The sequence below is a fragment of the Neolamprologus brichardi genome, chromosome 14 (assembly GCF_056152115.1).
Source record: "Neolamprologus brichardi isolate AB-2024 chromosome 14, ASM5615211v1, whole genome shotgun sequence".
NCBI classification, from domain to species: domain Eukaryota; kingdom Metazoa; phylum Chordata; class Actinopteri; order Cichliformes; family Cichlidae; genus Neolamprologus; species Neolamprologus brichardi.
Window position 1 is genome coordinate 151133 of NC_142117.1, and position 14725 is coordinate 165857.

The 14725-nt window shown below is 41.9% G+C and overlaps 1 protein-coding gene across 1 annotated transcript in view; it reads right to left on the reverse strand.

Annotated features, from left to right (window-relative positions):
- Positions 1-14071, reverse strand: part of LOC148098656 (uncharacterized) — a 31327-nt gene extending 17256 nt beyond the window's left edge. The window contains exons 1-10 of the mRNA XM_087851403.1: positions 13913-14071; positions 12831-12962; positions 12645-12746; positions 10297-10375; positions 9433-9631; positions 4148-4557; positions 2763-3088; positions 1404-1577; positions 1022-1195; positions 672-845 (exon numbers count right to left, since the gene is read on the reverse strand). Coding sequence (XP_087707529.1) covers positions 672-845; positions 1022-1195; positions 1404-1577; positions 2763-3088; positions 4148-4557; positions 9433-9631; positions 10297-10375; positions 12645-12746; positions 12831-12919 — 1727 coding nt within the window. The 5' untranslated portion in view covers positions 12920-12962; positions 13913-14071. The remainder of the gene's footprint in view (positions 1-671; positions 846-1021; positions 1196-1403; positions 1578-2762; positions 3089-4147; positions 4558-9432; positions 9632-10296; positions 10376-12644; positions 12747-12830; positions 12963-13912) is intronic.
- Between the last annotated feature and the right edge of the window lie 654 nt (positions 14072-14725).

The following is a 14725-nucleotide window of genomic DNA, read 5'->3' on the forward strand; positions in this document are numbered from 1 at the left end:
AAGACATCTGGATGAGGTAGTTAGTAGTATGTAGTTAGTACCGGGCGAGTCCCCTCCCCCGGATCGGCACCATTATCTACAGGGTAAGACTGCCTGTTTTATCAAACTATGGCTATTACTACTGTGATCATTTGCAGCCCAGTGTGCCGCTCTCTCTGCTGGGATGAACCACTGGAGCTCACCCAGTCATCCCTCTCTTTCTCTCAAGAAGAAGTGAAATAAATATATTTATTATGTTACGAGTCTAATATTCTTAAAATCAAACTGTAATGAATAAATCAAGCAAGAAGATTTGGTGGCTCCAAGTGTTGTAGAAGAAAAGATAAACATCTCATTTTGAGAAATCAGCCTTTAAAATTAAGTAAGTACAGTGAATAAAAAACAAACAGCGAACCAATCAGTAGTCGCCAATATCCTCCTAATTTTATTCCTAAAGAAATCAAATATATATATTATGGGCCCAAAGAAGCCTAAATCTTTAAATTAGGAAGGAAATGAAGTATTTTTTTCAAATAAACAAAGACATGACTATAACAACTTTTAGTAATTCAGAGTCCAATTATCCACTCAAATGTGAATAAAAGTTCACTTGACAGCTGTATAAAAGTTACCTGTTTATACAATAATATAAATCACATTTTAAAATGATCATCTGTGGAAAAAATCCTGACCTGAGAGTTTCCACTGCACACTGGGAACTCTTTAGTCCAGCAGACAGAAGCTTCACTCCTGAATCCTGCAGGTCAGAGTTACTCAGGTCCAGCTCTCTCAGACTGGAGGACTGGGAGCTGAGAACTGAGGACAGAGCTTCACAGCTTCTCTCTGACAGGTTACAGCCACTCAATCTGAAAAATAAAAGATAATCTATAAAACAAATACTCATGTAGAGTTTGTTAATACATTTCACAACATTAAATCTTGACTTTCTATTTTTAAAGGAAACATAAACATACTAAGATACAACATCATATGGATGAACTTTAATTAATAATTCTAAAAACAAAATGTTTTATGATCTGACCTCAGAGTATTCAGTTTACAGTTTAAACGTTGTAGTCCAACAGACAGAAGCTTCACTCCTGAATCCTGCATTTTTCTGATACTCAGGTCCAGCTCTGTCAGACTAGAGAACTGTGAGCTGAGAACTGAGGACAGAGCTTCACAGCTTTCCTCTGAGAGCTCACAGATGTTAAGTCTGAAGATAAAAACATGAATAAAGATTGTTGTTAAAGTGTAATCAGGGTGCAATAGCTTATTGTCTTGTGCTGAGCAGGTTAGTGAAACTTCACTTTAACCTGGAAATGAATAAAAATGCTGTGAAACAAGGATAAGTGGATAAAGATAACAAACAAACATCAAACACATAAACAAACAGAACTAAACAGAATACAAAATGATCTGACCTCAGAACATTCAGTTTGGCGTGTGGACTCTCCACTGCAGCAGACAGAAGCTTTACTGCTGAAGCCTTCAAGCTGTTCGTACTCAGGTCCAGTTCTCTCAGACTACAGGTCTGGGAGCTTACAACTGACAACAAATTTTCACAGCCTTCCTCTGAGACGTTACAGCTGCTCAGTCTGAGAGAGAAAGGGGGAAAAAACAAAACAAAAAAAACAAACAATATATGTGATTAAATTAAATTTGTTTATATGTTGAACCTTTTTTTTTTTAAATTTTATTTTAAACCTATGAGTACTACCAATCCAGTGCACACGATTGGTACCTTGATGGTACCTTGCTCAGGGGTACTACAAGGTAGCTATTCGGTGGATTCAACCCCTGACCTTATGATCATGGGGCGACCACTCTACCTACTGAGCTAACAATTCTGTGTACACTATCATACAATATTAACTAAAACAATTATTTTAGAAAATTTTAGTAATTCAATAATCATTATGCTCATTACCTGTGTATTGTGAGTAACACTGGATTTTAAACACTAGCTGTATAAAACTCTTCCTGTTAAATGTGCGTATAAAGGAGATGAGCTGAAATGCAGACTTCATGGAGAATGTTTGCTGTCAGGATATATCAAAGACAAAGCAGAGATCCATCCAGTCTCTTCCACTAAGCCCACAGATGTACAGACAACCATTCTCACTCACACCTGCATGAAGTTTAGATCACCAGGTAACCTAACTGCATGTCTGTGGGCAGTGGGAGGAAACTGTAGAGGAACCAGAGTGAACCCACTGTAATTCTGTGGGAACACTGTTTATGGAAGCCTTACAGTTACATATGGTTACTGACAAGAAACACGACCTTAGTGGCAATTTCAGTAATGAAGACTGAAGTTCTCCCTCCATACGGGATGAAAACATGACAGCACAGCAGAGATTTATATTTAAAAAGGGAGAGTGTGCACTGAAATTGAGATACAAACTTGAACTTAAATTACGAACATCAGAAAAAGATGTAGGTGAGGTGTAGGTGAAGTTTGTGCTTTAGAATAAAACAACCAAACTCCTGGAGTTGGAGACAAGTGAACAAGCTGAGGATAATAAACCTGTCAGAGGGGCTGAAGCATCAGAGCTCATGTTCTTATAGGCTGGGTCTGGATTGTCCTTTGATAAGAGTTACAGAACAAAGTGTGTTTTAGGCTGGAGTGAAACATTAAAACTACCATATATTTACTGAGTGACTGATGATCATTTAATTCACTATTTTAAAAAACAATGTTACAGTGCTCTTTGAACTCAGCATTTCTGATTTATTTCCCATGATTTTAACAATGAAGTGATGACAACATGTTTACTTACAGAGCTTTGTTGGAGGCTTTGACCACTGGCAGCATTCTCAGAAGAGCCTCCTCTGAAGCAGAGTATTTCTTGAAGTCAAACTCATCCAATTCTTCTTCTGATGACAGTAAGATGAAGGTCAGAGCTGAGCACTGAGCAGGAGACAGTTTACCTGTGGAGAGACTTCCTGAAGTCCTGTATTGTTGGATCTCCTCCACTAGAGAACGATCATTCAGTTCAGTCAGACAGTGGATCAGATTGATGCTTTTCTCTGCAGACAGATTCTTACTGAGCTTCGTCTTGATGTACTGGACTGTTGCTAGAGTGATTCCTGAGATACTTCCTGTCTGTGACATCAGGGTTCGTAACAGAGTCTGAGTGGTCTGCAGTGAAAGACCCAGGAGGAAGCGGAGGAACAAGTCCAGGTGTCCATTTGGACTCTGTAAGGCCTTGTTCACAGCACTCTGGTAGAAGTGTTTCTCTGCAGATTCTCTTGTGTTTGTGGAGGTTGTTTGTTGTTCTTCCAGCAGAGTTTTTCCAGAGTTGATGAAGGTCAGATGGACATGAAGAGCAGCCAGAAACTCCTGAACACTCAGATGGATGAAGCAGAACACCTTGTCCTGGTACAGTCCTCTCTCCTCTTTAAAGATCTGTGTGAACACTCCTGAGTACACTGAGGCTGCTCTGATATCGATGCCACACTCTGTCAGGTCTGATTCATAGAAGATCAGGTTTCCTTTCTGCAGCTGATCAAAAGCCAGTTTTCCCAGAGACTCCATCATCTTCCTGCTCTCTGGACTCCAGTGTGGATCTGTCTCAGCTCCTCCATCATACTTGACCTTCTTCACTTTGGCCTGAACCACCAGGAAGTGGATGTACATCTCAGTCAGGGTCTTGGGCAGCTCTCCTCCCTCTCTGGTTTCCAGCACATCCTCCAGAACTGTAGCAGTGATCCAGCAGAAGACTGGGATGTGGCACATGATGTGGAGGCTTCGTGATGTCTTGATGTGGGAGATGATCCTGCTGGCCTGCTCCTCATCTCTGAATCTCTTCCTGAAGTACTCCTCCTTCTGTGGGTCAGTGAACCCTCTGACCTCTGTCACCATGTCGACACAGTCAGGAGGGATGTGATTGGCTGCTGCAGGTCGTGTGGTTATCCAGAGGCGAGTAGAGGGAAGCAGTTTCCCCCTGACGAGGTTTATCAGCAGCACATCCACTGAGGTGGACTCTCTAGGGTCAGTTAGGATTGTAGTTTTGTGGAAGTCCAGAGGAAGTCGACACTCATCCAGACCATCAAAGATGAACACAACCTGGAAGTCTTCAAAGCTGCAGATTTCTGCTTCTTTGGTTTCAGTAAAGAAGTGATGAACAAGTCCCACCAAGCTGAACTCTTCCTCTTTCAGCACATTCAGCTCTCTGAAAGTAAATGGAAACATGAACTGGAAGTCCTGGTTGGCTTTGCCTTCAGCCCAGTCCAGGGTGTATTTCTGTGTTAAAACTGTTTTCCCAATGCCAGCCACTCCCTTTGTCAGCACTGTTCTGATTGGTTCATCTCTTCCAGGTGAGGTTTTAAAGATGTCTTCTTGTCTGATTGTTGTTTCTGGTCTGTCTGGTTTGGTCCTGGATGCTGTTTCAATCTGTCTGACCTCATGTTCATCATTGACCTCTGCAGTCCCTCCCTCTGTGATGTAAAGCTCTGTGTAGATCTGATTCAGAAGAGTTGGGTTTCCTGCTTTAGCGATGCCCTCAAACACACACTGGAACTTCTTCTTCAGTGCAGACTTAAGGTTACGTTGACATACCGTAGGAAAATGTTCTGGAAAAAGAATGCAAAATATTACGTCTCATTTCTTTAAAGCATGAATATTTGGTTACATGTTGTTCCATCTCTTAAGACAATAACAAATGTTCTAGTCATCCATTCATCCATTTATATTTTTCCGCTTATCCAGGGCCGGTCAAGGAGGCAGCAGCCTACGTAGAGAAGCTCAGACAACCCTCTTCATGACCACTTCCTCCAGCTTGTCTGGGGGAACATCAAGGTGTTCCCAGAGAAGCCAAAAGATATAATCTTTCCAGCTGGTCCTGGGTCTGCCTCGGTGGGACATGCCCAGAACACCTCACTTAGTAGGTGCCCAGGAGGCATCCTTGTCATACCCAAACGACCTCAACTGGCTCCTTTCGATGTGGAGGAGCAGCGGCTCAACTCTGAGGCCATCCCAGGTGGCCGAACCTCTCACCCTATTACTAAGGCAGAAGCCAGCAGCCCTTCAGAGGAAGCCCATTTCCACCGCTTGTATCTGCAAACTTGCTCTTTTGGTCACTAACAACATGACTATGAGTGAGGTTAGCGATGTAGATCGACAAGTGAGACTTTTGCTTTTAAACTCAGTTCTCTCTTCACCATGACGGACTGGTACAGCGTCCGCATCACTGCAGCAGCAGTACCACCAATCCGTCTGTTCTCCCGTCACTTGTTAACAAGGCCCCAAGATACTTGAACTCCACTTAGGGCAGGAACTCATTCTTGTCCAGGAGTGAGCACTCAACCCTTTTCCGGCTAAGGACCATGGCCCCAGATTTGGAGGTGCCGGTCAAAACACCGTAAAAATTATAAGCAGATTCAACTTTTACTTAAGGGATCTTTATTAGAATAGAACGTTATGAGTAAATAAAACCTTCGTGTCAAAGTTATTAAGTTAAGAGACTTGATGACATCATGGCATACGTTCGTGAACCTGAACTACATACTCTGAAAAGTTTTCAAGATGGCAGAGGTCTGAAGCGAAGCGAAGTGAAGAAAAGCAAAGCAAGAGGATATGTAAGTAAAATGAAAGACAACGTTTTCTGTTTGTTTTTTTATTCTTTGAGCTGCTGTCGATTGTTACCAGACGAATGTTGCGTCCGTGTTGAGTCATTTCGGTTGAAAAACTGAAGTTTTTTGTCGAAGAGTCGGCGCACATTTTGGAGCTAACTGCTCACTATTTTAATGCAAGCCACGTACCAGTTGTTGGGAATTATTATTGCCAGTGGTTTACTTATTTTCACCATAAGCTTTGTGATATGGTAATGGTTACGTTTTAGCGAAATATGTTTTACAGATTAACCTAATAACCGCCGCGGTGTAAATGTGGGCTAAGCTAGCTGTCTCATGGTAACGTGAGTTGTGGTTTTTCTTTTCGTTCGAACAGCTTGAAGTGGGATTTGAGCATTAAACACAGTTATCGCCAAGCTCCGAGGTAAGTTTCTTTTTTTTATTGTATTTTAATATTGTTGTGGTCAGTGCAGCAGCTGTAGTGGAAGATGAGCTTGTGGTAGGTGACATTCCCAAGTGGGCTGATGCATTTGTCTTGTTGTTCCGATTGTTGTATGTCTTGCATCTGGACTATCCAAAAAACCTGGTTAACACATTCATCCAGAAACTACTGATGGGCCTTGAGGATGGTAAACAGTTGAAACCATGTCTTCTTCGCCTCAAAAACAATCTTTTACTGCCAGAGTAGCAGGTACAGGTGCTGGCACTATACTGCTGGCAAAATTCAAACTGTTCCACTGAAGTTGATGGCTCGCATGACTAGTTGCACTAAACTGTAGTAAAGTTTCATACAAAGTTCTGTAGGTTTAGGACATCTGCTGCTATCTGTTCCCCATAGCCTGAGACAGACTGAGACAAACATGCCTCTAGATAGCTTTTTTTATATGGTGGGTGTATTCTATTTAACTTAGTCTTATAATGAAAACGTGTAAGAAAATGCTCATACATATTTTTTTTGTTTTAAATGTTTCTATTTTTAAAAGTTTTAAAAAGGAACAACTGGAGAAAAAACTGATGCACTATAGTATTTGTTATAAAAAATACTATTTATGTTGAAGTTTAAGGGAAAAGTTAAAGAGTAGACTGAGACTATTTATTTTGTTTAAATGTTTATAAAAATGCCTTTTATTAGTTTTATAACAGCATCAGGCTGATACATTTATGTTGTTTCCAAAATTATTTTTAAAAGAGAGAGCCAAAGAAAAGGCTGAAGCACTATATTGTTTAAAATTTTCACTGTACAAGTTGTACAATAAGCACTAAAAACATGTTCAAATGCAGAAGCATGTAAAGTTTTGTGCAGGTCGTTATAAATAAACTTGCAATTGCAATTCTGTCTCAGCTTTTTTTTCTTTACAGAAAGACCCTGTCTATGAATATACATCTCTTTATCTCTGTCGGTGATCTCCACATGCTTCAAGGAGTCCATCATTGTTCCTGTCCCAAAGAAACCCCACCCTGCTTCTCTCAATGACTATCGCCCTGTAGCCCTCACCTCAGTAGTGATGAAGTGCTTTGAACGTCTGGTCAGAGACTTCATCATTTCTTCACTACCAGAAACACTGGACCCACTACAGTTCGCTTACCGTCCAAATCGTTCCACAGACGATGCCATCTCTCATCTCCTCCACACATCACTTACTCACTTGGACACTAGAAGGGGGAATTATGTTAAAATGCTCTTCATCAACTACAGCTCTGCATTTAATACCATAATTCCCTCCACACTCACCACCAAGCTGGAGCATCTGGGACTCAGCTCATCTATGCGTCAGTGGATCTCCAACTTCCTAACTGGCAGACCACAGGCAGTAAGGATGGACATGTCTCAGCCTCCACCACTCTCAGCACTGGAGCCCCCCAGGGGTGTGTTCTGAGCCCCCTGCTGTACTCTTTGTACACATATGACTGTGTGGCAACTACCAGCTCCACCACCATCATCAACTTTGCTGACGACACCGTCGTGGTGGGTCTGATCTCTGACAACAATGAGATGGCCTACTAGGAACTACCAGACCCCCGTCATCAACGAGTGCCCAGTGGAGAGAGTGGACAGCTTCAAATACCTCAGAGTTCACATCACGCAGGACCTGTCATGGTCCTGTCACATCAACACCGTGGTGAAAAAGGCCCGACAGCGTCTCTACCACCTCAGACGCTTGAGAGACTTCCGACTGCCCTCCAAGGTGCTCAGGAACTTTTACTCCTGCACCATAGAGAGCATCCTGACGGGAAACATCTCAACCTGGTTCGGGAACAGCACCATGCAGGACAGACGAGCTCTACAGAGGGTTGCACACCATCCGCTCCGAGCTCCCTGACTTGCACTCAATCTACAGCAGGCGGTGCTGGACCAAGGCCAGGAAGATCGTGAAGGACCTCAGCCACCCCAACAACAGACTGTTCTCTCTGCTGAGGTCAGGAAAGCGATTCCGCTCCCTGAAGACCAACACAGAGAGACTGAGGAGGAGCTTCTTCCCGCAGGCGATACGGTCTCCCAATCACACCATCACACAGTACTGACCCACACATATAGTTCTTACACACACACTGGACATTCTGGACATTGTTTACACTTCATCACTTAAACCACTTTAAGCATATTTGCACTGCACAAGACACTAAATAATGGGGATTGCACAACACTGGACTTTATATTCCTCATTTCCATTTAATACTTGTACAAAAATACTTTTTGCTGTTGTTATTGTATATATATATATATATTTATATTCTTCATACATTCTTATATATTTCTATACTGTGTATTGTGTATTTTGTTGTACAGTTATTTCATTTTTAACTTTAATTTTTATATTTTATTTTATTTATTCCTTCCTAGTTAAATTTACCCCTTTTTAATTTTCATATTTATTTCCTATCTTATTCATAGCCTTTTCTTTTTTTCTTTAGGTCACGAGCAGTTGTGTAAGCATTTCACTGCATATCGTACTGTGTATGACTGTATGTGACAAATAAAATTTGAATTTGAAGGGTTACACTTAGCGTGCGGTTTAATGGGTAATTAGAGTTTATATAAGTTATAATATTTAAGTTAGTAAAGTAATGAAATAAAGTTCAAATAAAGTAAAATATACAAGTTTAGTGAAATTAAACTTTGTAAGTTACTTAAATACTAAGTTACAGGTTGGAGGTAGTTTAATTCTTTGATCTTATTCAGGTTATATTTTTTAAGTTACAGTGAACTTATCGTTTTTAAGTAAGTTAACTTAAAAAATTATTATGTAATCAGTTTCCTCATGAATGTTGAGTTCACTGAACCTATTCGGGTTTACAGTGTACCAAACAAGGAGTCATTTATCTCTCTTAGGGACCTCGCCCCCGGAGACAGGTAAGTCGTCCCCTCATCCACAGACTCTGCTTCTTCTACAGGAGGACGAAGCCAGTGGGATTAAGGAAGTCCTCAAAGCATTCCTTCCACCGCCCGACAATATTCTCCACCCGCACTATACACAGTGCAAGTAGAGTACCAGTCTCCCTCAGACTGCAGCTGAAGCTCTGCCAGAGGTGTTTGTTGAAGGTCTTGCAGACCAGGGCCTCTGTGAGGCGTTCACATGCACGTTTAGTTGTGCCAGGTTTGTCCAGCATCCTGCGGCGTCCTGGTGCCACGTGCACTTATGGACCCTTATGTTCAAACATGCTGTTCATTAAGGACAAACTGTGATTTGCACAGAAGTCCAAAAACAAAACACCACACGGATTCAGATCCAGGAGGCCGTTCCTCCCAATCACGCCCCTCCAGGGCTCACTGTCATTGCCCACATGAGCGTTGAAGTCTCCCAGTAGGACAACAGTGGTTGTTTAATGACTGTTGTAGTCATCAATCAGCTTAAACGCTTACAGAAATGCTCTTACTGCAATAGAGACGCTCAGCCAGCTCCTCCTGCTTCAGTCTCCTCAGGAAGTTCACTGTGATTGTCACAAGTGCCTCTCTGCTGCTCCTCTCCTCCTCATCCTCCCTCTGACTCTCTAAGCATTCTGGGTAATCTGGACTCAGAACCTTCTGGATCTTCTTCAGCTCGTTCAAAAAAGTGATGATGTTGTCCTCCAGCAGCTGGAACAGAATACTTTATGAATGAACCAATCAGAGTGAAATCATGTAATCATGAAAACATGTAAACACAAAGTGTGGATCATTAACCTGATGTTTACACCTCTGATGAAGTCTCAGCTTTGTTTTTATACCAAAGTAGTTTACACTGAGTTTGTAGTTGCAGAGAAAGACTCAAATCATTTGGAATTAAATGTTTTTACTTTACAAGGTTTAGAGGTTCTTTCAACAGTGAAATTCAAGATAAATAAGTCAAAACTGAATTTGTGAATCAGAACTGAATCATTGTAAAAATCAGCAAAGTACACAAAGTCCGTACTTTTGTTTAAGTAGAAGGACAACTACTACTATTAAAAACTACTCCAGTAAAAGTTGAAGTACTGATTAAACTTAAAAGTAATAGAAAAAAGAAAGTAGCTCTTTGGAGGACGTTTCTACATTTAAGAAGTAGAAAGTTCAGATATTTGTTTAAAAATGTACGGAGTAAAAGTAAAAAATAGTTACTACTCAAGTAAACTATAGATACCTAAAAACAGTAATTAGGTTATGTAATGAAGTATTTGTACTTTGTTCTCAGCCCTACAGGCAATCCACTGGTCTACAAAGAGCAGCATGGAGATGACTGTGAACAGCACAGATGTAACAGCAGTTGTTGTACATGTACAGACCATAAATATGGAGTCCAGCTGTGTTTGATGCTGCTGGGCAGACTGACCACTGGGAACCTCTGAGCTCTGCTGGTCCACTCTGTGGAGGAACCATGAAGGATTAGATCAACACAGGATAAAGATCCAGGAGTTTCTGCTCAAATAACTTCATCTGAATCAAGTCTGTCAAGTTTTAGACTCTCAGATTCTGAAGATATATTTTCTGTTTTCTATGAACTTTCTTTCATCAGTGATGGAAGTGATGATGTTGCAGAAGCTCAGAGGAAACTTTGAGACTTCATCAAACTGATAAATTCACTCACTGGAAGGTAAAACTGTGATGAACCATCAACTAATGCTCTCAGGAGGTCAAAGGTCCCTGAATGTAACTGTGCAGTAGATTCATCGAGTGTTTGAAACCTGACGACTTCCATATGTTTTCATTCTAACCCAAGAAGTCCTTTTCTCATTGGTTTGATTTGAGTTTTCTGAGTCTCGTATTTGGAGTCGAGTCTAATCAATGATCTGACAGAAGAACATTAAAAAGGATTTACCAGTGCTGTCAAAATTAACATGTAGGGTTAGGGTTAGGGGGTTCATCTGTTATCATGATTAACATGATAAAAATCTTTAACACGACACATCTGGAGTGCAGAATGACTCAAAATCCCTGAAATGTTTCTATCATCGCACTTCGGGCAGTTTGTCCAAGTAGAGTTACCTTTGCACACGTGCAGATGTGCAGCACATCTGTTAGTGACGGGCAGCTGAACCAATCAGCTCAATATGGAAGATGATAAACACACACTGACCTCTCGATGGAAAGTTTGAGTATTAAAAAAATAACAAGACGGACCAGCCGACCAACATGAAGTATTCTGCACATTGTGACAGAAGGAATTTTCTTTTCACCGAAGCACTTCCAGCTTAAAATATCACAATAATGCAAAGCACTGATGACACAACTGCCAAGTGGACAAACTGCAGACCTGTTAATATTGTTAATAACATAGTTTTGGTTCCTCGTGTCAAAGACTTGAAGAAGAGTGACAGAGTGTGTTAGACTGCTGCATGATCAGTGCCACCTCCACAGACTTGTGAAGAAAAGGATTGTTTACGGATGGGCTCAGATTCAGGATCAGCTGAGGAGTTTGTGGCTGACAGAATCATGCAGAGCCCATCATTAGCATGCAGGACTGTCCCTGGGGGGGTCGGCTCATTCAGGAGGTTAATCAATGTTTACAGAGTCATTCAATAAACATGTTAAGTGTGTAAATTTGCCCTTTTCTCTCGAGTCTGTTTGCTCATGAAATGAAATTTGATTCGTTTACATTAAAAATGATATTTAATCGTGATTAATCCAAATTAATCCACAGTAACCCTGTGATGAATCTGATTAAACATTTTCATTAACAGCAGTTTATTATATATTATCATATGTTAGTGCACACTTACCTTTTAGTATATATGTTTGTTACAAAGTTGTATTTACAGGAGAGAAGCTGAGTTAAAGACTGAAGAAAACTATTCAAAGTCTCTTTGAATTGAAGCGTTTAACATTCTTTGTGTTTATTCTGCATTTACTTCATTATATGGTGTAAACGTCTGTTACAAGCTTAAATATAAAGTTGAAAAATGTAATTGCAGCTATTGATCAAGTAATTGTGATTAATCACGATTAATGACAGAAAATTGTGACATTAATTAGTCATTTTTTAATCTACTGACAGCACTAGTGTTTACTCTTGTGCCTCCAACTGTTTTACGCCCTTTCAACACCTTCATGGTCAAAAGTGTACACGCACAAAATCTACAATAAAATCCTCATGCAACAATAGGACAGACACACAATCATTTATCTCTTTGTCTCAAACACACACACGTGTATTCAAAGCCTCGATTTGTTCATATTTCATTTGTTGTGTTTTTATCTTCAGCGTTTTCAGTGTTGGTGCATTTTACACCAAAAATGTTTCCATTGATGAATCAGATTGATTTGACTGTGTTTCACACACATCCATACAAATCACTCTCTGGTGGTCACATGACTCTATTACATAACAGGAGTCATGTGACAAGAGTTTCATGCTGTGGCCTAAAATGTCAAAATGGTTGAATGTGGTGGAGTAAAAATGTGAGATATCAACTACTTTTCTTCAATATGAAATGTTTGCAGGGCCTGACGGGAAGTGGACGGACGCTCTGATCACTTCCTGTTTGCTGAAGTGGGTTTTCAGTTGTTTAAAAACCAAAGGCTTGTTTTAAAAGACAGTTTAAATGGGACTGAGGGAATGACGTGTTTGTACTGCAGTTTATATCCAACAACATCGAGCAGTTTAATCAAAGAGTTCTTGTTACTAACAGCTCACCTCTCTGCAGCAGACACAGGCTGGACTTTAAAATTAATGGGACGATCTTCAGACCGGTCACTCTGTAAGGACACAGAGCTGGGTGGAGGTCCAGGTGGGTTCCTGTGAATAATGATGGAGCAGTGATGTGAGTGCTGAGCTGTGACATGGAGAAGAGTCATGGACAGTTAGAGATGGTCATCTCACCTCTGAGCTTTGGTCTGGCTCTCATGTTCCCCACACAGAGTGGTTTTAGAGGGAGGGACTCCCTCCTCTCTGTCCTCACACTGATCCATGCTGCTCAATTCACATCAGCTCACACACACTTTCTATCTTCACCTGCAGAGGAAACACAAATCATTCATGTGCACATCAACTGAAATCCTCCTTTCCATCATGTCTGCTGTCCAAATATTAGCTGCTTCTTTCCTGCTTCATCTCAGTGTCAGCTGAATGCAGTCAGACAGCAGTGTGAGGCAGAGGAAGCTGCCATCAGCTGCTCTACTATCAGTCCACTAGATGGAGCCGTGAAGCACACACAATGCATTCACTGACACACACTGATTCACTGTGACTGGAAGCTTCAGTCAGTCCAACACGTGTGAACAACATTTTAAACATTTCAGCTGATCCATGATTCAAAGAGGATCAGCAGAGTTAAAGCTTCACACTAATTATTCCTGCTGAGTTTGCAGAGAACTGCACACACACTGATTCACTGCTAATGAGAAGCTTCTTCCATCCAGTAATTCATCATCCATCAGCTCTGCTGCTGCTCTCAGTCCTGGATTCTGATCACAAACTAAAAGCAGCTTTTTAACTCGTGTCTGTAAGAACTCTTAGCGTTAGCTCAGCGTTAGCATGCTGTGTAGCTAGCTTAGCGTCAGAGCTCTGCAGGTGTCTCGTGTGTAAATATTAATCACAGTGACAGTAAAGGAGGTAAAGGGCTGTGACGTCATCACTTACGCTGCGTCCTCTGTGGGCTCTGAGTGAACTCACAAAGTACAAACTACAAGTACACAAACACGAACGTAGCTCAGAGTGGCGGACACACTCGGCCTCGTTGGTCCAGCTGTGAGTCCGTTACCGTGAACTATGGAGCGGCAGATTTGTGCTGAACTAAGCTGCACACAGCTGATGTTAGCCAGGAAAACATTACACACTGACTTTAATGGAGAGACCGGAAATACAAACACACAGTTTGTTGTGTGAAGAAATCGAACATGAGCTGAACAAACAGTAAAGTTCCTAAAGACAAACTGTTAAAGGAGGAAACAAAGCAAACTTACAGTTTCTTCACACACCAACAACAAGCTCCACTCCACACCTGGACACTAAACACGGACACACAGGTGAGCTGCTTCCTGGAAGGAGGCGGGACTCCACCTGAAACTCAGCACAGGTGGGAGTGGCTCAGCTCTGTGTGTGCTGATGTGTTAACTTTAAAAATATGCCGTCTGACTGCTCAGACTGAGTCAGAGTAAAGTTCACATGCTGACGTGTGGAGACATGAAACCTTGTTTCATGTTATTGATCTTTATTGTTATTGATATTGTGGTGGACCACTGGAGGGCTCCACTCACACCCAGTTCTCAGGAAGTGTTGTTGCTGTGTTTTGGAGGGAAAAGTGTTCAGTTGTGTGGTGATAAGTAATAAACGAGCAGTGTCAATCGAGAGCTCTCGTGTCGTCTGTGTTTACCTCCACATTAGTGACCCCTGACTTGAACATGTTGCAGTCCGATGGTGGCACCGACTCCACTCTGGATGCATCAGCAGCCGCCAGCCCTCTGCCTCCGGCTGCAGCTACGTTTGCTGTGGCGCTCGAGCTGCCGGACTTTTGGCTTCACGATCCCCCGTCGTGGTTCGTGCACGTGGAGGCTCAGTTCGCCCTTCGTGGCATCTCGGCTGACGACACGAAATATCACCATGTAGTGGCTTCTCTCGACCCGCTAGCCACCCGTCGTGCGTTGACTCTCCTCCAGGACCCACCCACCCGAGGGAAGTACGCCGCCCTTAAGGAGCTGCTTCTTCGGCGCTATGCCCTCTCCAACGCAGAGCGAGCCGAGAAGCTCCTCTCCCTCTCAGGCCTGGGTGGCGGTACG